General features: G+C 37.7%; 4 protein-coding genes across 5 annotated transcripts; 3 read left to right on the top strand and 1 right to left on the bottom strand.

The window, feature by feature from the left end:
• Positions 1–32: 32 nt before the first annotated feature.
• FRS4 (FAR1-related sequence 4) lies at positions 33–3197 on the top strand. 2 transcript variants are annotated; one of them, XM_013000850.2, is made up of 4 exons: positions 33–2069; positions 2174–2230; positions 2505–2702; positions 2823–3197. In XM_013000850.2, exons 1-3 carry the CDS (start codon positions 33–35, stop codon positions 2631–2633), a joined length of 2223 nt encoding a protein of 740 aa, XP_012856304.2. In that variant the 3' UTR covers positions 2634–2702; positions 2823–3197. The 2 variants fall into 2 exon arrangements, with proteins under 2 accessions (XP_012856304.2, XP_012856303.2); XM_013000849.2 differs by having other exon boundaries at positions 2820–3197.
• Positions 3198–4526: 1329 nt separating this feature from the next.
• On the bottom strand, positions 4527–5834 carry LOC105976068 (Late embryogenesis abundant (LEA) hydroxyproline-rich glycoprotein family). The gene has a single exon (XM_013001351.2). It carries the CDS (start codon positions 5628–5630, stop codon positions 4833–4835), a length of 798 nt encoding a protein of 265 aa, XP_012856805.2. The 5' UTR covers positions 5631–5834; the 3' UTR covers positions 4527–4832.
• A 4280-nt stretch (positions 5835–10114) lies between these two features.
• On the top strand, positions 10115–14802 carry LOC105975890 (receptor-like serine/threonine-protein kinase ALE2). The gene is made up of 11 exons (XM_013001129.2): positions 10115–11097; positions 11393–11461; positions 11551–11649; positions 11759–11893; positions 11993–12076; positions 12174–12284; positions 12362–12733; positions 12826–13098; positions 13195–13587; positions 13678–13924; positions 14048–14802. Exons 1-11 carry the CDS (start codon positions 11025–11027, stop codon positions 14685–14687), a joined length of 2496 nt encoding a protein of 831 aa, XP_012856583.2. The 5' UTR covers positions 10115–11024; the 3' UTR covers positions 14688–14802.
• An 891-nt stretch (positions 14803–15693) lies between these two features.
• LOC105966893 (uncharacterized) lies at positions 15694–18944 on the top strand. Its single transcript, XM_088823135.1, has 4 exons — positions 15694–17631; positions 17708–17851; positions 17920–18075; positions 18193–18944. Exons 1-4 carry the CDS (start codon positions 17038–17040, stop codon positions 18673–18675), a joined length of 1377 nt encoding a protein of 458 aa, XP_088679261.1. The 5' UTR covers positions 15694–17037; the 3' UTR covers positions 18676–18944.
• Positions 18945–22915: the final 3971 nt, after the last annotated feature.

Here is a 22915-nt window from a genome sequence, read left to right as displayed (position 1 = left end):
TATCTTCAATTACCTCGTTTAAATCGATAAAAATGGAGGCGGCGAGCACTAGTGCGCCATCAATTTCAAGTTTAGAGCCAACGGACGACATGGAATTCGATACGCACGAAGCAGCTTACGAATACTATAAAGAATATGCTAAATCAGTAGGGTTTGGTACTGCCAAATTGAGCAGCCGCCGCTCTAGGGCTTCGAAAGAATTCATCGATGCCAAATTTTCGTGCATTAGGTATGGGAATAAGCAGCAATCCGACGATGCCATCAATCCGAGGCCGTCGCCGAAAATAGGCTGTAAAGCTAGCATGCACGTGAAGCGGAAGCCCACCGGAAAATGGCACATCCACAGTTTCGTGAAAGAGCACAATCACGAGCTTTTACCCGACCAAGCCCATTTCTTTAGAAGCCATAGGAATTTGGATTCGGTCAACAATAGTGATGCTAGAGTCAAGAAGAAGAAAGTGTTGAAAAAGTACGGTGCTTATCAGTTTTCGGGAACTTCTATAGAGAATGTGATCCGTAGTCAGCATGATAGAGGGCGTTTTCTGAGTTTAGAGGAAGGTGGGGCCCAGTCGATTCTTGAATTTTGTTCCCAAATGCACGAGGAGAATCCGAAATTCTTTTACGCGCTGGACTTCAATGAAGAGCATCGATTGAGAAATGTGTTTTGGGTTGATGCGAAAGGGGTGGATGATTTCGCACATTTTGGAGATGTGGTTTCGTTTGATACGACTTATTTTCAAAGCAAGTATAGAATTCCTTTGGTTCTTTTTATTGGAGTGAACCATCACATTCAGCCCACATTGTTGGGCTGTGGATTGATTGCCGATGAGACATTATACACGTTTATTTGGTTGTTGCAATCTTGGTGTTTGGCTATGGGGGGAAAAAGTCCTAGCGTGCTACTCTCCGACCAAAACGAGGCTATCAAAGCTGCTGTGCAGATGGTATTTTCGGAAACTCGGCATTTTTTCCATTTGTGGCATGTTTTGGAAAAGATACCTAGACAGCTCGATTACCTTAACATCTGGCACGAAACTTTCGTGGGAAAACTGAATAAATGCGTTTATAGATCGTGGATTGAACAGCAGTTCGAGAAGAGGTGGTGGAAGCTGATTCAGAAATTCAATCTTCAAGAACATGAATGGATTCTATCTTTATACAAAGACCGTAAACTTTGGGCGCCTGCATTTATGAAGGACGTTTCTTTTGCTGGATTGTCCGCTGCTTCGAGATCTGAAAGCTTGAATTCGTTCTTCGACAAGTACATTAATGCAGAAACTTCTCTGAGAGATTTCATAGGGAATTATAAATCAATTCTCGAAGACAGATACGAAGAGGAGGCGAAATCAAATTTCGATGCATGGCACGAAACACCAGAGCTGAAATCGCCTTCGCCTTTCGAGAAACAAATGCTGCTCGTTTACAGTCACGAGATATTCAAGAAATTCCAAACGGAGGTTCTAGGTGCAGCAGCTTGCCATCTGAAAAGAGAGAAGGAAGATGGCTCAACCGTCGTGTACGGAGTGAAAGACTTCGAAAATAATCAAGATTTCGTAGTCGAATGGAACGAACTGAAACTGGACGTACATTGTTCGTGTCGTTCGTTTCAATACAAGGGTTATCTTTGTAGGCACGGTATTGTGGTTCTCCAAATGTCTGGCGTCTTCATCATACCGTTCAAGTATATACTTCAAAGATGGACAAATGCCGCAACAAGTAGAATTCCCCTTAGTGAGAAGCTGGATGAAGTGCAAGCTAAGGTACGAAGGTACAATGACCTTTGTAGACGAGCCATAATATTGGGTGAAGAGGGGTCGTTATCGCAGGACAGTTATAATACTGCGGGTGGGACCATTAATGAAGCTCTAAAACAATGTGCAGATGTAAACAAACCTTCGGAGAGTGATTTGAGACCGGAAATATCTGCCCCTCTTGCCATCCAAGGTGCTTCAGGGGTGAACCATAATGTCGGTGTAAAAAAAGTGACGAGTGTGAACAAAGGTTCCAAGAAAACAAATTCGGGCAAGGAGCCAGTAAAAAACGGTGGAATTACGAGCAGAAAAGGGAAGGTTGGTATTATTATCCACTCTTGTTCTGTTTTTTTTTTTTTGTTTTTTTTTTCTTTTTCTGGTTATGAAGATAACTTGATAATATCTTCGACATATGCAATCAGGTGCCACTAGAGCCGCAAATTGCTAACGTCGGGACTCAGGGCATTTTTCAGCACATGGTACAATTTCTTTTCTTTCTTTTTTTGGCCTCTCTATTTAGTTTCTTAGGGGTATAAAATATAAATATCGTTTTTCGCCTATGAACCTCAAATATCTCTTTTTTTCCGTTGAGTGAAGTTTTGACGTTTTCTCGGTTCTTTGCCTTGGATGGTTAAGACATAAACTTGCTGTCACGTTTCTGCTCTTTAGAATTTTATAAATGGCGACGATATTATTATTATTATTATCTAATTTGTGCTATTGGGAGATGAAAGCTCGAGTTTCTTTGTATAGGATATGCCTGGTCCCCTAGAATACAATTCATTGTATCCGAGGTTTCTCACAACATTGTTAAAAGGTGGTGGTGACATGTCCAAAAGAAGCGTCGATATGCTCGGGGAGATGTTAGAGGAAAAAAGTTGACGGTGCAAAGATCATCCAGAAGATTTTTTTCGATTGCGCCACAAATCTTTCCAATCCAAATTTATCGAGGTATTTCCGTTCGGTTTAATCGAACTTATATAAAAAAATCGGAAAAAAAAAATGCATTTTAAAGTTTCTTCATTGTTTGTTTGTCAAATGTGACTTTCTTTTTTTTTTCTTTTTTAGTAGTGCAGATATCCAAGTTTCTTCTGGTTCAGAAACGGCTTTTCGGTCGATGCGATGCGAAAGTTGGTGTTTCGATCCCGGAGTGGAGGAAGAACATGCTTGAAGGAATTCAAATCTAAGTAGAGGTACTCTGACTGGTTTCTTATATAAATCGCGATTAATTAGCAGCTCCGTTTTAATAATTAAAGATGTTACAGAAGAATCAAGAACTAAATTAATTGCAGAGAAATCATCTATCTTGTATGGCCTCGTTTGGTTGGTAAGATAAGTCGTGATTAGATGATTGACCAGTCCTATCTTAGCAACCAAACGAGGCTTAGTACGTACGTTACTATCATATCCATTATCAACATCCTCTACACAGCTTGGTTCCAGAAATCACTAGATACTGTCTCATTTTCATTGAATTGGGACTAAATAATATTTTGGTATAAATATAATAATAACTAAATAAATAAATTTTAAATTAGTATTATGGTGTATTAAGAATAAATAATTAATTATTATGGCATATGTCCAATGATTGATGTAACTGTTGACGTTGTAACAAACCAGTTAAGACCACCGATAGTCCAACCACGAGACAGCTTTCATCACAAATCATTTTCAGTTTCTAAATAGCCATTTTAATATTATTATTATTTTTATTATTATTATTATAATTATTAATAAATAAATATATAAACTAAAAGCCAAATGAGGTGGATAAGAAGAGCAAAAAAAACAAAGCATATTATCACATGGTTGTCAATCATTTTTCTAAACTTGTAATTTCATTCTAATCTCTGACAAATTTAAGGCTGTTCACATGTTGCCTGAATAAGTTCATATGATATGTTTTCCTTTTAAAATTAAGTGGTGGCGGCGGCGGTTGTGGTGGTGGTGGTGGTGGTGGTGGGGTTCCTACGTATATATATTATTCAAGCACAAAGTTTAATTAATTATTATGAGTTATATATATATGTTTTGAATTTTTATTTACCACCGACGCTGAACCCGCCAACTTTCGTGAACCCACCCACCTAATATTTCATTCATTTATTCACCATAAATAAATAAATAAAATTGCCATTTTAATTAATTATTATTGGCAGGTGAAAATTTCATGACTTTTTAACATGATGGGGCATCAATTCGACACCCATAAATGCAGTGTTTTTTTTTTAATGTGACAAAATTGTTATATTGATGTACAATTTTTTTGAATAGACCTCGAACTAAGCTGTCAGCTCTTAGTTTAGATGTCTATTTTCAGTGTAAGTTGGACGAGGGCAATGCGCAAATTTCAAAATTTCCGAATGGACGTTAACTACACAAAATTGAAACCCGGTTATTGTCGACTTAAACCGACGGAAAAATATATTTCATTTAATAGCTATGAGTCCATGAAAAATAAAATGTAAAATTTGCAATTAACCATCCTACTATAAACATTCAAAACATTAAAGTCAACTATAAGGTAGTTGGCATAACCAAACCAATTTCAGATCTCAAATTAATGGAGCAATTAAAGGCGCAAATTCCTATAGTAAATCACTAATGCAAGTCAACTCAACGTTGTCCCGCGCAACAGATTGTCGGTTGGAGTAAGTGAACACGTATCAATTGATCAAACTTCGAATTCAACAATGGTCATTACGTCTCTCTCGTATGGTTTGGAAGCTGCTGATTTTATAGTAATTCGCGTGATAAAAAATAATATTACACCAAATCAAACTCGATTCATAGTTTTTCTTGATCGAATTTAACAAACCTCAAATACATAAAAATCGCTAATTAATCGAGATTAATAAACCTAATAAACGTTGAAAAAACATGTATATATCACAAATTAAAATCAAAATGCTAAATTCCTCCTAGTAACAATCATATACCAATACCAGAAAAGTAAAAGAAAAAAAATTGGAAACAAATCAAATTGGAAATAGTGAAAAAAAAAATTGACAGAAATTGAGAAAATTTTAAAATATTATCAAACCTTCTGCATGAATTTTAATTTTATTTTGTTTGGGCTCAAATTGTCCATTTGATGATCTTAATTCTCGGGTCAATTTTGCATTTGACATGCGAAGTGGTGGCGACCGTCGCCGTTTTTCCGGTGGGGGTTGATACCTTGATTCCGTCGCAGGTAACCCTAATTTTGAGATTCTTCGTTTTGATTTTGCCGACTTTCATCCTCACCTTCGTGTCAAGCTGAATCTTCAGCGGGAGACTCTGTTTCTTCAAGCTCGATTTCAATGGCGAAATGTCGGTGTCGGCCGGAAACGGAGTGGTCGAGCTGGAGACCACGGTTTTCAGCGTCGTGACGTTTTTCCGGCCGTGGGTGAAGGCGGGGAACGATCCGTCGCCGACGGAGAGATCGCCGGAGAGTATCTGAACATTAATCTGGTCGTAGAAGTAGGTGATTTTTTTGTTAGGGTTACGCGCGGTGAGGGTGAGATTGAAGGCGGAGTTCAGAGATCTGTCGGTGAGGTTGAATCTGGAGAGCTGTAGGGTTTCGACGGCGAACGACGGGCGGTGCGGCCGGTACATGACGTAGAACACCACTCCGGCGACGGCGGTCACGAGCAGGATTAGGAGAATCAGGAGGCTCGTCCACAGGCAGCAGCAGCAGCAGCAGCCGCGGCGGTGGCGCCGCCGCGGAGGCGGCTGCGGTCGGTAGGCCGGACGAGACGCGTTGTAGAGCTGAGCCTTGTTCGCCGGGAATGCTGGATTGGAGGCGCCGTTAACCGCCGCGGCACCGTCGGTGGCGGCGGCGCCGCCGCCGTTGGCGGTGGCTGGCTTCGCTGATGGGTACACTTTGTCATTCATTTTCTCTCTCTAGCTCTCTCACTTTTGGTTTAGTTTTATTTTATTTTATTTTTTTGCATATATATATACAAAAGTAGAGAGAGAAAGGAGGCGGAAATTTGTGTTTTAGAGAGAGAAATACACAGAGATAGAAGAAGAAGGTTTGGGAAGAAAGAATATAATGATGATTTTATTAGAGAGAAGAAAGGCGACAACAACTGCTTAATTAACTCATGTCTAATTACAATTAGTGACTAATTAGTATATAGTACCTAATTCTGATGTTTTTGTGTTGACCACAACCAAAATTTAGGCTTCTAGTCAACGTCGAAATTAGGTTCTTATACACTATATCACCAATTTGGGTAAACTTCATGCAATTAGGTTGTAAATATTATTTTTTAATAATTATTATGTCATTAATATTTATGGGAGTACAACTTTAGTATACATCATTATGGTGGGTTACCATGTATGGAATCTTTTTCTTTTCTCTATTGGCTGTGACTTTTATTAAATATTAAGTGTTAAATAAACCACGTGTGAGAGTGAACCTTCATTTATCGTCTGCATCGCACTCATGTTCTTCTTGTCTGCACATGGGTCCCACCCCTTCTTATTTTTGCTTTTTTTTTTTCTTCATATTTTTATTTAATACCAAATTAAATCATTTTTGCATTTTTCATATGGTCGATTATATTATTAATATGAGACTGAAAGAAACTTGAATAATAGAATATTATTTAGTAAGAGGTCTCTTGAATTAGAAAATCTGCATGAAATATTAAATAAACAAAAATTAAATGATAATATAGGCTGGAAGCAGCAGATTAAAAAATTGGTTTAAAAAAATATTAATGTAATTGGGAGAGGAACCCTACACCAGTAATCACCTAATTAGTAATTAAAACATCTCTGTTGCTTTGAGTTTCTCCAATAATTATTTATTTGACAGTTAATATTTACAATAATTAGCCATTATTTCTTATATATATATATATATATATATATATATATATATATATATATATATATATAGAATAATGATGATGGCCACCTAATAGTGAGTGATGTTTTAATTAACATTGGGAAATTTGTTTAAAATTGAAATAGGAAGTATTTTGAGCAGCCACCTAAGCCCATTAATAAAAAGTAATATTTGAGTATAATTGTTTGGGCCAATCAAATTATTTGTAGAATTATAATTGAATCAGCCCAATTGCCATTTTGGATCACAACTTGAGTTTTTTCTATGAGTTAGTTACTGTGATCAGTGTGCGACCTTGTAATCCATACATTGATTTATCGATAAATGTCTAATTTGTTGTCTCCGTGAATGTATGGTCGCTTCTCAATCTGAACTACGTTAATTCTCTTTATCATCGAGTATTTTTCCATTCAATTTCATTATGTTATTGTTCTTTACTTTCACAACATACAACAACTTTGCTTAATGACAAAAAAAACTTTGTTATTTCAAAATTTCAACCATTTTTTTTATTACTTATCGATGATGCTAAAGTTAGATCACCTTAGATAATTGAAGTAGAATAAGTTGGAAGAGCAGAGTGAACCACTGGCTCACGAGCTTGATGACCTTGAGATACCTGCGATCACAGAACACGTAAACTAGGCCGGGGTTGATCCGGCGGAAACCCCTCCGACGCTCAAGTTAGACGTGTGGATAGTGGAAAGAGTCCAGAGAATACAGTTGGTAGTATTGCTCAGATAATAAGACGTACCTTAATGAATGAGTTCAAACCTTTATTTATAGCTTAGTTGAGATTGTCGGGCCCAAACCTTACTTGAAGGTGATTGGGCATCGGTGATAGTGGTCTTCGATATTGGGCTCGTGGCCCAGTAGGTAAATAATTTGTAGGCCCCCATTGGGTCGGGCCAATTAGGCATATCATTAAGCCCCCCACTCTCGAGTCGATGTGGGGGCCATGTTGAAATGGGTGCCAAATCGTGTTGAGAGTAAAAGTTGTAGAAGTCGCTAGTTGGCATATGGCCTAATGGTGTGCGAAAACGCGTTGGAGCGTGTGTTGGAGGGGCGTGAAGGCGCGTTGGCGCGTAGCGCGACCAAGTTGTCGCGATGTAAGTTACTTGAGTCGTTGGTGTTGTCCCGCGACGATATAGTAGCGCGGATTGAGTTATCTCCTCGTGGGAGTTGTCTCGTCGTGGGGTAATAGAGTTGATCGAGTTATCTCCTCGTGGGAGTTGTCTCGCGATAATGTAGAAGCACGGAGCGAGTATTCTCCTCGTGGGAGTTGTTATTTGTTGACATTTTCAATGTTCTGACGCGTTGCTTTTATGTGTTCACATTTTCACTTTTTTTTTTTTGGATTGCGCGCGCCACACTTTCTTTTCTCTTCTTTTTTTTCTTCTTATTCTTGGGTCTCGCGCGCGCGATTTGAACCTTTTTTTTTTAGGTGGTTGATGTTCACGCCTTGGGGATGTTCTATTTTTTGAGTAAGCAGATTATACTCGCCTCTTGAGATGGGATGTGAACCTACTTGGGGTTGAAAGGTAAGGGTGATGCCTAACCTTGGGATGGGATAGCCCCCCACTTTAGGATGAGGCGCTCGAGACCTATGATCTGAGGTGGTTGCGCACGGTTGTGCCATTGCTTCAGTGGCAGCACGAGTTGAAGCTTTCGCGGTCGTACGCTGAAGGTTCTCATCGGTTATCTGAACCGTTAGAGGAGCAAGTAGAAGTTGATCTTGTTGAAGCTTTGGCGATCATACGCTGAAGGTCCTCTTCGGTTATCTGAACCGTTCGAGAGGGGGCGAAGGTAGGCCCCCAGGGAGTCGATAACTCTTGGCGAACGAAATGTTTTGGGGGCACTATAAACCCCCAGGGAGTCGGTAACCCTTGGCGAACGAAATGTTTTGGGGGCACTATAAACCCTCAGGGAGTCGATAACCCTTGGCGAAGGAAATGTTTTGGGGGCACTGTAAACCCCAGGGAGTAGATAACCCTAGGCGAACGAAATGTTTTGGGGGCACTATAAACCCCCAGGGAGTCGATAACTCTTTGAGAACGAAATGTTTTGGGGGCACTATAAACCCCTAGGGAGTCGATAACTCTTTGAGAACGAAATGTTTAGGGGAACAATAAACCCCTAGGGAGTCGATAACCCTTGGCGAACGAAATATTTTGGGGGCAGAGGTAAGCCCCCAGGGAGTCTATAAACCTCGCTAGCGTTGAAAGCCCTCCTCGGTTGTCTGAACCAATCGAGGGGCGGAAAGAAGTGAATCATGTTTAGGATCTAGTGGACATCCGGGGAAGGTCTCGTGGTGGATCCCGAGCACGAGAAGGAGGAAGTGGCAAGCCAGAGCCTCCACGAGATGGGAGGTCGTTAGCAGTGTCACACTCCCCCTGGGCAAATGTCTCAAGGCCATCGTGCGCGCTACGTGATTATGTCTGCGTTCCCACAGACGGCACCAAAATAATGATGCTAAAGTTAGATCACCTTAGATAGTTGAAGTATGATGAGCTGGAAGAGAAGAGTGGATCACTGGCTCACGAGCTTGATGACCTTGAGATATCTGCGATCACAGAACACGTAAACTAGGCCGGGAGTTGATCCGACGAAAACCCCTCCGACGCTCAAGTTAAACGTGTGGATAGTGGAAATAGTCCAGATAATACAATTGGTAGTATTGCTCAGATAATAGGACGTACCTTAATGAATGAGTTCAAACTTTTATTTATAGTTTAGTTGAGATTGTCGGGCCCAAACCTTACTTGAAGGTGATTGGACTTCGGTGATAGTGGTCTTCGATATTGAGCTCGTGGCCCAGTAAGTAAATAATTTGTAGGCCCATTAAGTTGAGCCAATTAGGCATATGACTTATGTAAGTTATAAAACACATAAAAAAAATAAATCAATATGCAAAACCCTTTTGTGAATAAAAGGGGTTAAAAGATTTTCAAACCGACAAGTCAATATAGGGACATTCAATTTTCCTAGCATAATTTGGTCCTAAGTGACACAAATTCAGATCCACCACACCATTATTTTATGATTATTATTACAACACTATGGTGTCCAAGTCCAATACCACATTTTTTTTTCCTTCTAAAAAACACCTACCTAATTTTGGCAGGTGGGGACAATTACACAATCCCATAAGATATTAAATGTTTATTTACAATTACCAACTTTTTTTTTTTTGCCATAATAACTGCTCTTTATATTACAATTCATTGGTTAGCTGTCAACTTTTGATAAGTAAAATCAAAATTTACCTTTTTTTTCTTAATCACTCTTATCTAGGGGGTAATCAACTTGATTTATGATACACATTTTGTCATTTTTTGAATCGAGTATGAATCGAGCTTCGTAATTTATCGAACCAAAAATTCCCTTTAAATTTGGTTTAACATATTAACGAAATGAACCCGCACAAGTTTCGAGGATCGATTTCGAATGGAGTCATAAATCGTCAATCTTGATGCTTAATTTCTCTTTAAGAAGCATTGGATTCTTAGCATAAAAAGGATAGAAAAAAAAAAGAACAAGAAAAGGAGTTCATATATGTTTTTTTTTAATATTTTTTTTTTGATAAGATTATTTTTTTGTAATTGACTTTTCATGTTTGATAATATATATTATATTACATAATCATATAACAAAGAAGAGAATGTTCCATTAGGTTTGAAAAGTTTCCTGCATAATTTGACTAATGAGACAGTGGCTAACACTTGCAACCAATGGGAGTTGAGTGTACTATTTTTAATTATTTGAAATGTTGAAAAAAGGCCAATCAAAAGTATAAATAATTAGGCCATTTTTTCCCATTTCATTAAATTAAACAAGCCAAATATTTCCAAATTTCAACTAACACTTCACTATACACTAAATGCTTCTCTCCAAGATTCAATTTTTAATTTAATGTTCTTGATCTTGTGTGTGGTTTCTCTCTCATCCCCCACCATGAGACTCTAAATTCCTTTTTCAGACAGTGACTTTTGCAAGATTGCAGTGTTCATCTTCACCCCCCTACCCCATCCCCCCACCCCACCCCCACCCACCACCCCCACCCACCACTTTCTTGATCAGTTCTATCAGTGGCTTTATTCAAGAAAAGGGATACTATTCCACTTCCAACACTCAAACTCCATCAAATCTTGATTTTTTTTTGTTGATTTAAATATTGGATGAGGAAGAATTATTACAAAGGCAGAAAAAAATCAGTTCTTGAAATCATTACTTGAGTAGTAGTACTTGTTTGTTTGTGGGTCTTTTTGTGTTTGTATTCTTGTTCTTCATTTTAATCTTTGCCCAATGATTTGAAAATGCAACACTGCATCTTTGTCAGATTTCATCTGCTGTCTGTAAAATCTATGTTCTTGATTCAAATGGGGAAGATGAATAATTGTTCTTGATTTCTTGTGCTTGTGAGAAACATGGAGCTGCAGCTGAGTTCTTCTCTCTACATAATTCTCTGTATCTTTGCTTTGTTATTTCAAGAATCTGCAGGTAAAAATTATTGCTGTGACATTGATTTATTACATATTGATTTAATCATAGTATTTTAGATCCCATTAATTTTTCATCATTAGTTAATAATGTAATGAAATTTTCCTATGTAGTATGAACTGTTGGTATATCTGATATAACTTTGTTATTACAGTCCCATTTGATCAAAATTGGACTATCATTCATTTGCATCTCGTTTATTTCGATCCAATCAATCGAAACTTCGAGTAAATAAGAATGTTTCGATCTCCGATTTTAACCTTTTTCGAACTTTGATACATAACTCTTTATACAGGTCTCGGCTTACCATCATCGTTAGTTAAGCTTTACACGGGCAGACACCGATTTTTATTACCGAAAAATGGTAACTTTTTTCGAAATAATTTATACTTCTATATCTATATATATACATACATATATATACATATTATTAATAATTCTTGAAAATAACAGATCAAGCTCTTTCACCTACATGGCATGGCATTTTTGCTGCAGAAGCTCCCCATCAAAAATCGTTTCACGCTCCACTTATATATCGTCCGTCAATTAGACGTACGTTGTATGCTACGGAAAATTTCAGTTCATTTTTCGAAAAAAAAAAAAAAAAAAAAAACGGCATCTACTTCTTCTGCTAAGAGATCACTTTTATTTTTCGTTATAGCTTCAAATCCTCGGAAATTAAACATCTCCAGCAATGCATATGCACCGTCTACTCCATCGTACGGCCACCCTGGCAAAAAACGAATACATTATAACCACCACATTGCCCCCGAGCAATCTCACAAGCCGCATAAAGGTCAATCTTTAAATCACTAGATATTTTTTTTCTTCGATTCTGCTCGTTTATCAAGTCGTTTTATTTATTTATTTGTTCTGTGTGTGTGTGTGTGTGCAGGACATGCTATAGCCCCTTCTCCGACGGGTCGTTCGAAGAGAGGACCTCTGCCATTGCCCGCAATTCCGTCCAATCATTTAATCGGTATACTCCTATTTCTTACATCCTATTTTTCTGTCTGAAAATGAGTTCATATATAAATGTAAACTAAATAATCGACTGTTGTTATCTGTTCTATAAGCGCCCAGCCCTTCGCCCACCGTTTCTCCAACGAGTTCTCCTATCGTAAATAACGAAAAAACTCCACCACCGTTACCGAGTATGGCATTACCTCCACCTCCACCTAATCAAGGTATACACAAAATCGCATTTTCATTTCAAGAAAGTTTAATCATATTAAATCCCGAATTTTTTTTTTTCGTCTTTTAGGATGCGTGTCTCTAACATGCACCGAGCCACTGACGTACAAACCTGCTGGAGCACCATGTGGCTGTGTTTGGCCAATCGAAATTCGTCTCCGTTTCAGTATATCTTTATATAATTTTTTCCCGTTGGTTGCTAGTCTTGCCGAAGAAATTGCGACCACTATCCCATTAAATCGAAGCCAAGTTCGTATATTGGGAGCAGATGCAGCAGATCAACAGCTCGAGAAAACCACAGTCCTAATTAACTTAGTCCCACTAGACGAAACATTCACCGATGCAACGGCCTTTACTATTTATAGAAAGTTCTGGAAGAGAGAGCTCTCCATCAAGGCATCCACTTTCGGCTCTTATCAAGTGATGTATGTTCGATATCCAGGTAACGAAAACATTAATTTTTTCCAATATTTTTAAAAATTCACTTTTATTACAGTCTTTTTCGAATGATTTTTTTTTAATATTTTTTTGTAGGGCTACCACCATCTCCACCTTCACAACCCCACGACTCGGCCACAATCGACAGTCAACCTTATCCGAAAGAAGATGGCCCGATAAAGCCTTTAGGGGTAGATGTGCCAAGAAAAAATAAAAATAATAATTATCGCAAAAATATGGTTATTGTAATAGTCCTATCATCCGTGACAGCATTCGTAGTGTGCGTGGGATTTATTCTGCTAATTTTCTCGAAACGGGGTTGCAAAAGTCGGCATACTTTAACACTGAATTCGGACATAAAACCATTAGGTAAGAGAAACCCTTTTGCCATTTAAGTCAAAAACTAAAGGTAAGATTGCTAACTTACTATTATTATCTCGTTTCTTGAATACGACTAACCGACAGGTGGCGGTAAAATGCTGGCGTTACGAAGCCGTGCCAGCTCAGCATCGGCGTCGTTTGGTTCGAGCCTATTAGCATGCACGGGGTCTGCTAAGATTTTCAGCATAGAGGATATAGAGAGGGTGACAGATAACTTCAATACATCAAGAACTCTAGGAGAAGGGGGTTTCGGACTTGTGTATGGTGGGACCCTCGAAGATGGGAGACAGGTGGCGGTCAAAGTTCTCAAGAGATCCGATCAAAATGGGACCCGCGAGTTCCTAGCCGAGGTCGAAATGCTTAGTCGGCTTCATCATCGAAACCTAGTCAAACTCATCGGTATATGTCCAGAAGAAAAATGCAGATGTCTTGTCTACGAGCTTGTTCCAAATGGAAGCGTTGAATCTCACTTACACGGTTCGTAAAAACAAAGATCGTTCGTTCGTTCGTTTTTTTTTTTTTTTTTTCTTTTTGTGTAATAAGATGTTTCGGTTTTTTATAATGTAGGAGTGGATAAGGAGGTGGCGCCTCTTGATTGGTACGCGAGGATGAGAATTGCACTCGGTGCGGCTAGAGGTCTGGCGTACTTGCACGAAGACTCGAGCCCTCGTGTGATACACAGAGACTTTAAGTCGAGCAATATCTTGTTGGAAAATGATTACACGCCTAAAGTCTCCGATTTCGGTCTCGCTAGAGCGGCCAATATGGATGACGGAAACAAACAGATTTCGACGCATGTCATGGGAACTTTCGGGTAATATTCTTAACCGACGTTGTATTTTCTTGATTTTATTGCATTAAAATATTTTTTTTAAAATTTTTTTCCGTACCTTAAAGTACTTAATCCTTGGTCCGAAAACTTGCTTGTGATGATCAGTTACTTAGCTCCGGAATACGCAATGACGGGCCATCTCCTAGTTAAAAGTGACGTTTACAGCTATGGCGTTGTCCTACTCGAGCTTCTAACGGGGAAAAAGCCCGTTGACTTATCGCAGCCGCAAGGACTAGAGAATCTAGTTTCGTGGGCCCGGCCTAGTCTTGCAACAAAAGAAGGGCTCGAAGCAATCATCGATCCATGTCTGAAATCACAAGTACCACTAGATAACTTCTCCAAAGTCGCGGCTATAGCCTCGATGTGCGTTCAACCGGAAGTTTCCCACCGCCCGTTCATGGGCGAAGTTGTTCAAGCTTTGAAGCTCGTGTGCAACGAGTTCGAAGAAGTCATCGAGCCCGTTTCAAGAAGCTGCAGCGAGTTCGATATAGAGAGTAGAATATATTCGAACGAACTTATGGAAGGTGGTCGCGACTTGGAGAAATGTGATTCGAGCTTCGATATGAAGATTGCTTTGTCGGCTGTCGATTTGACCGCGTTTAAAGGGGAGGAATTGTCGGAGTCGTTTCGGAGACAGTTCAATTCGGCTCCGTTGAAAATGGGACGGAAACGAAAATTCTGGCAGCGTCTGAAGGGACTGTCTAGAGGAAGTATGAGTGAACATGAGTTCTCATCCAAGTTTTAGTTTCAAAAGAAATATTAGCATAGAACCCCCCTGTGTAATCTGTAATTGTCGAGAAAACTACTATGTCGAAAAAATTAGCAATAACACCCCTATGGGCAATGTCATGTTTTACAAAGCACACAGCTCCTTACATTAAAATTGGTTTTAAGTGAAATGACAAAATTACCCCTAATAATTTTTAAGAAATATTTCAATTTAAATAAACAAAATGTTTTTATTTAAAATTAAATATTAAAAGAAAATTATGAAACTTTTATTTTGGGTCTTGCGAAAATAATGCGGTGAATTTATAATTTTCAAAATTTATGTTTTAAAAGGTATTTTGGTATTTTCGAGTCAAAGAACATAACCATAGCCGCGAGATCGCGCATGCAACACACATTCAGCTCGTGGGGCCTTATTGACTTTGACTAATTTTTATAGGGGTCTTTTGCTAATATGTTTAACACGAGGTTTTTTTTTTACAATTAGAGATTACACGGGGTGATTCTTGCAAAAACCCCTGCTTCAAAAACTAGTTGAAGACAGAAACACTACCTGAAAGGCTGAAACCACCGCCTGGGATTGAAGCAAACGCGCCACCACCGCCTGGAGGAGCAAATTCACTCTTTCCTCTTCCGTAGCAATTTGTTCCGAACGGAATTGAGCGGTAATCACCCACACCGGTGCTTTTCACCTCCAATATTTCTCCAATTTGTTTGCTCGAAACTTCAAATGTTGAACCACAGTTCTTCATCCATCTGCAGTAGCTGGCATGCACCGGTAGCAGACTTGTTTTTACTTATCGATGAGGTTTTGGTCGAGTTCACCGCCGGAATTGTACCACTCGCCGCCGCCGATTGCGTTGCAAGGTTCGAACTCTACTCCCATGCACAGTTTATTTTCTCCTGTTTTGAATGCACACAACCTGTTTGATTAAATTCCTAGTCGACAAATTCTATAGTGATCTATTGATGATGGTGATTGAAAGACTGGTCTCTCTTCTTTGATGTTTTGTAGCTATAAATAAAGGGGAAACTACAGATAAATCCCTAATCCAAAACTTGAAACACAGATCAGTCCCTAGGTATTTTCCCCTAGCAATTCAGTCCCTACTCACACGCCTAACATGCAGATCAGTCCCTAATAAAATGTGCAAATACTAAAATACCCTTTACTTTATACTAATTTTACATAACTTCTTTTCAACTTCCAACGCGCCGTTTGTATTACACGCTCTTTGCCCGTTACATTTCAAAAATCAAACAACAAAAAAGAAGCTAAAAAGGCGCAGAAAAAACCACCGTTCAGTAATACCCATTTTCAGACCAAGAAGAAACGAAGAAGAAACGAAGAAGAAACGAAGAAGAAACGAAGAAGAAACGCAACAGAGAAACAACAAAGAAGGAAGAAATTACGAAACACGAAGAATCAACAAACCGCAGAAAAATAGTATAAACAAACCCATTTATAAACAATGGTGAAGCAGGGTAAACAACAAGGTTTGATTTTTTATTTTTTTTTCATTTTCTTGGAAACAGACCCATTTGGGTGTTGCTTAAGCAGGGCAAAAAGGTTTATTTGTTATAGAATTGCATGATTTTGAACATATCCACTCATGGGTATTATGCCTCGACTTTATTCGGTGTTTGCCCTAATCATTAAATCGGTTCCAATATTTGTTGTTCTGTTGTTTGGGTTTGCAAAGATCATTTATTTGTTGTCGAATTTCATGATTTTGTAACAGTTTTCTCATGGGTATTATTCTTCGGTGACATTAGCATGTCCCCAAAGCATTTTGAGTCCTAACAAGGGTTTCATATAGGATATGGGAAAGAGGCTTATTGTATTTTTCGTACTGGTTCTATAGTATGTGTCATGCGCAGTAATGGTATTAATAGTGCATTTAGATGGTATAATCTTTGATGGTTCTGTAGCATGTGTCATATGCCACAATAGTATTACCAGTGACTTTGAATGGTATTACTAGTGACTTCGGATGGTATTGACATGTGGTACTAGAAGTATAATGTTGATGGTCCTGTAGTATAAGTCATATGCCATAATAGTATTACTAGTGCCTTTGAATGGTATTACTTGTGACTTCGGATGGTATTGATTTGTGGTACTAGAAGTATAATGTTTGATGGTCCTGTAGTATAAGTCATATGCCATAATAGTATTACCAGTGCCTTTGAATGGTATTACTAGTGATTTCGGATGGTATTGACATGTGGAACTTTATAGTACGTTGTATTTGTTATAATTGTATTTGTTTTATGTGTATGTAATTGCAGGAATTGTTGTAAAAGAAGATTGCAGCAAGCTATCAATAGGCTGCAGGTGCTCACCGATCGCTTTTCACCTAACTATGGAAGGTGTGAAAAAAGTGATGAAGAAACAACATCATGAAGTATTGAAGAAAAATCCCTTCTATCACTACATGGACATGCCTAAAATAAACCACAGCTTCCATAGGGTTGTGTCTCTCATGCAAGCGTACAATCCAGAAGATCGGGCCTTCTGGTTTGGGGGAAATACTATACGCTTGGAATTCACTCCGCAGCAATTATCTATCGTATTAGGGCTGCAGTACGAAGGCGTACCGGTGGATATGAATATGGATGGCAGAGACACTGATTTCATCACACGTATTTTTGATGGTAAGTTATCTTTAATGACGAGGCCATATATTGGTTATAAACTGGAGGCCTATGCAGTTATGACCGATCAACAATCTGTTGAAGATTTCAGCAGATTGTACACTATTTATCTGTTTAATACTATTCTACTGCCAAAGGGGAACAAAACGTTAGAAAGGTGGGTTTATCCGCATGTAGAAGATTTGGAGGTTTTAGGGTCTTTTGCATGGGGAAAGTTGGTGTATGATATTCTTGTTGAGAATATGGAGGGGTATCTGAAGGGGGGGTTGAAGTATTTTGATGGATGCACTATCGGCTTATTGGTAAGTGATATCTAATAGTGAATATATATTATGTTATATTGAATATACCAATTAATATTGATTCCAAAATACGCAGGCATGGGTGCATGAAAGGATCACGTCACTAGGGGTTAGCACCAGTGTTTACAAATTTCCCCGGTTCTTCCGGTGGCAAGACAGCAAAATCCCAATCGATGAAGAAGCAGCTAGGTTGCTTTTTGATCAGATAAAACAAGTGCAGGTAACACTTTGAGTTACAAAATATATAATGTATTAGGTATTTGCTAACAATTTTTTTACGTTTATTAGGTTATACCATTTTCTGTGTACCCGAAAGAGAAAGCGTTGCTTTCTCCGGTTTTGGAAGTAATTTCTGGTCCAGTTGTTGGAATTAGTGCTGACAGATTTGTGGAAATAAGTTCTGAGAGTAGTGAAGATGAGATTGGAGACGTGGAAGCAACATCTGTAAGTCATTAATACAATAAACCCTAAAATTCATACTTCCATTCCCATTGGAACATACTATATGTCAACTAATATAATACTATGGTATAACATGTTTCGTACTATTGTTTTTTTTAGTTGCAGCAGATGAAGAATAACTTAAAAAGGAAGAGGGGGAATGTAACAGAAGAAAAAAATAAAGAAAAAAAAATGCAGAGTAAGAGAAAGAAAGAAAAGGAGATAGAGAAAGAGAAGGAGATAGAGATAGAGAAAGAGCAGGAGAAAGAGAAGGAGAAAGAGAAAGAGACAGAGACAGAAAAAGAGAGAGAGACGGAGACAGAGAAAGAGATAGAGATAGAGGCAGAGATAGAGGAAAGGGAAAAGGAAGGAGAAAATGAAGGAGGAAAGGGGATGGAAGGTGAAGGAGAACGAAGTGAAGAAAGAGAGAGAAATCAAGGAGACGAAAGTCAAAGTCAAAGGCCAAAGTTCCACGCGTGCGAGGACGAGGACGAGGACGTGGTCGTAAACAAGTTCCTGTGTCCAAGGTTTCGGTTTCAGTCCCTGGGATCAAGGTATTTTTATCTAATATTAGTATTACATTATTATTATTTTTTGTCATAATTGGTGTGATTTATTCGTTATATAGAATGCCGATTATTACCGGGGAAGAAAGGACTACGTACGTCGTGACCAAATATCCGAAGAAGATAGGATATTGTTGGATCAGTTCTTGGAAAGTGTTGATTTAGGGTAAGAGCACAACCACCTTGATAGTACATGTTAATGTCTTTAATGGTATATGTCAAGTGAATGCATAGTACATGTTGACTGCATGTTATAGTATGTAGTAACTTTGTACATAGTATAAGTTTACTTATACAATGGTACATGTTGACTGCATGTTATTGTATGTAGTAACTTTGTACATAGTATAAGTTTACTTATCCAATAGTACATGTTTACTGCATGTTATAGTATGTAGTAACTTTGTACATAGTACAAGTTTACTTATCCAATAGTACGTGGTTATGTCTTACTGTAGTGAAACTATTGTGGAGAGAGGCCCACATCAGTTGACGGGAAGGCATATGTGCGAACTTTTATTTGATGAAATGCTGAGTGCAGAACACATAGATTTGTACTTGAATCTATTATGTTCCGAATCTATCATGAACCAACATGGACATGAGATTGATTACCTTGACTCCCCTGCCCAGGTATATAGTGGTTTAACAAATAATTATGCATACATTACAATGTTTATCTAATATTCTCTATTATGTTTCGTAGCAAGAGTTAATGTCGCGACCTCGGGTGGACGTAGAACGAATGAGCGATGCCATGTTTGATCGTCTTCTCAATGATTTTACTATTTTTGGAACGATGGCTTTTGACAAGCTAAACACAGCAAATATCTTCAGTAAAACATTTGTCATGATACCTATCAATTCCAGTGAACACTGGTTCCTGCTTGTTCTGAACCCAATAGATAAATGTATTTACCATTGGAACTCCATAGACTATTCTCCGAATTTCCCAGGAATTGCGGATTATGTCGTAAGCCCATATTCTTGTAATTAGTTATTCTTTATTCTTGCGAATTGTTGTAGACTAATATAATATTTTATTTTCGTAGGCCTCGTTTTACAGCAAGGTGGTTGAAAGAAGGTCTGGGTTGGAGATACAATCGGAAGCTAAATGGGTTCATGGATGCAGGCAGCAGGATGGGAACCTTGATTGCGGCTTGTTTGTCTGCATGTGGGCATATTGTCATGCTGTAAACAATGAAGATATTTGGTTTAAGGCAAAAACTTGCGATATCAAAATACTTCGCCCAAAACTAGCAGCTATCTTTCTGAGGCATCGGGTAGTAAAAGTGGAAGCTAAATATGAAATAGATCTGGCGTTATTGTGAAAAAACTGGGAGTGGAAGTGTTTTGGGGTTCTTGTCTTTTTTGTAATTAATTAATGAACAGGTGAATGTGTTTTTATGCCATAAACAATCTGTCCTTTTGTTGTAGAGCTAATAATACTATTGATTAGCTCTACTCGTACTTTTTCATTGTATACATTGTACTATATGTTTCGATGAAATGTACTTGCCTTTTGAACACATGGTACTTTATTTTGCGATTAATTAGTTTGTATAAAGAATATAAGCGTACCATAAAAATGAGCAACAAATACTGTCTAGTCCATTCGAAGATACCTTGTCAACAATAGACTTGTACTTATTTGATGAACAAAGCGTACTTCACATGTGTATTCACAAAAAACTTACCATAATCGATGTTGATTGACTCCCACATTGTCTCCATTATTGTTTTAGATGATTATTTTAAGGTAGGTGAGCATTATTGTTGCGTTTGGAATACAAGATCCCATAAATATGTTGAATTTCATACATGATACACATATACTATACAATATAGTCATACATTGTCTCCATTCATTCTTAATAGTCTTAAACTGAAGAGTTGTGTCTTAAAATGCGATCATATGGATGCATTGGCCCGACAATAATATATAGAGTGTAAAAATACTATATGAATGGCAAACATATACTTTATCAGTGAACAAATCGTACTATAGTCACGACTCACTTGTACTTTAACGGCTTAAACATTATACTTAATTGGTGAACAAAGCGTACTATATTTTTTGATGAATTGAATTGTACCAATTTCATCGACGTTTTAATGATCAATAAGTACGGGAGTTGCATAAATTATGTTTTAAATGATTATTTTAAGGTAGGTGAGCATTATTGTTGCGTTTGGAATACAAGATCCCATAAATATGTTGAATTTCATACATGATACTCATATACTATACAATATATTCATACAAGTCTACAATGCTCAAGTGTAAAACTAATACTTTCCTCAATTCTTACCATAGTCGATGTTGATCTACTCCCACATTGTCTCCATTCATTCTTAATAGTCTAAAACTGAAGAGTTGTGTCTTAAAATGCGATCATATGGATGCATTGGCCCGACAATAATATATAGAGTGTAAAAATACTATATGAATGGCAAACATATACTTTATCAGTGAACAAATCGTACTATAGTCACGACTCACTTGTACTTTACCAGCTTATACATTATACTTAATTGGTTAACAAAGCGTACTATATTTTTTGGTGAATTGAATTGTACCAATTTCATCGACGTTTTAATGATCAATAAGTACGGGAGATGCATAAATTATGTTTTAGATGATTATTTTAAGGTAGGTGAGCATTATTGTTGCGTTTGAATACAAGATCCCATAAATATGTTGAATTTCATACATGATACTCATATACTATACAATATATTCATACAAGTCTACATTGCTCAAGTGTAAAACTAATACTTTCCTCAATTCTTACCATAGTCGATGTTGATCTACTCCCACATTGTCTCCATTCATTCTTAATAGTCTAAAACTGAAGAGTTGTGTCTTAAAATGCGATCATATGGATGCATTGGCCCGACAATAATATATAGAGTGTAAAAATACTATATGAATGGCAAACATATACTTTATCAGTGAACAAATCGTACTATAGTCACGACTCACTTGTACTTTAACGGCTTAAACATTATACTTAATTGGTGAACAAAGCGTACTATATTTTTTGATGAATTGAATTGTACCAATTTCATCGACGTTTTAATGATCAATAAGTACGGGAGATGCATAAATTATGTTTTAGATGATTATTTTAAGGTAGGTGAGCATTATTGTTGCGTTTGAATACAAGATCCCATAAATATGTTGAATTTCATACATGATACTCATATACTATACAATATATTCATACAAGTCTACATTGCTCAAGTGTAAAACTAATACTTTCCTCAATTCTTACCATAGTCGATGTTGATCTACTCCCACATTGTCTCCATTCATTCTTAATAGTCTAAAACTGAAGAGTTGTGTCTTAAAATGCGATCATATGGACGCATTGGCCCGACAATAATATATAGAGTGTAAAAATACTATATGAATGGCAAACATATACTTTATCAGTGAACACATGGTACTATAGTGATGACTCACGTGTACTTTACCAGCTTATACATTATACTTAATTGGTAGACAAAGCGTACTATAAATGCTGAAGAACCCAAACTTTACCAGCTTATACATTGTACTCTTATGTTCACTAATTAAACAACAGTACATAGGTTTTACATAGCATGTAGACTGCAAATATTACTAGATTCAACACTATCAAACTATGAACTACTCCACCTTCAGAATTGCAATTCTTCACTTCACTTTCTTGATGGACTTGGTTCATCGACGCACTTGTAGCTTCATTTTCTTCACGATTTGAGTTGGAAAAAGTTAGCCCAACTTCAAATGGTTCACACCAATGGGAGTAGCCATGGTGTGGGCAACAGTAAAATAACCTTCCGGGATTCGAAATAGTTTCTGAAACCATGATTATTGTTTTCTTCCCACAATCAAGACGCTTGCATTTCCCTTTTTTGTATTTTAACCCACTCATTTCCCTTTGAGTGGTGCTACTAGAAGAAGCCATGAATTAGAAACAAATGAGCCTATGTGTCATTTATGGTCATATTATGACTTGACTAGTTCTGACAATAAGCAACGGCTATATTATAAGCAACGGCTATATTGTAACGGTCATAAATTGAGTAAGTCATACCATCCTATCTCATAGATAATACCATGCGTAAATCAAATCAGTACCTTTATACTGAAAATGATAAACCATCAAGCAGCAACAAGCATACCATCATATCGCATATCTAATACCATGTGTAAATAAAAATAGTACTATTAGACTGAAAATGATAAACCATCAACCAACAATAGGCATACCATCATATCTCATATC

This window comes from Erythranthe guttata, chromosome 9, assembly GCF_056151865.1.
Source record: "Erythranthe guttata isolate IM_541 chromosome 9, IM_541, whole genome shotgun sequence".
Lineage (NCBI taxonomy): Eukaryota > Viridiplantae > Streptophyta > Magnoliopsida > Lamiales > Phrymaceae > Erythranthe > Erythranthe guttata.
The sequence above is the reverse complement of the archived record's forward strand: the minus strand, read 5'-3'. Positions and strand labels throughout refer to the sequence as shown.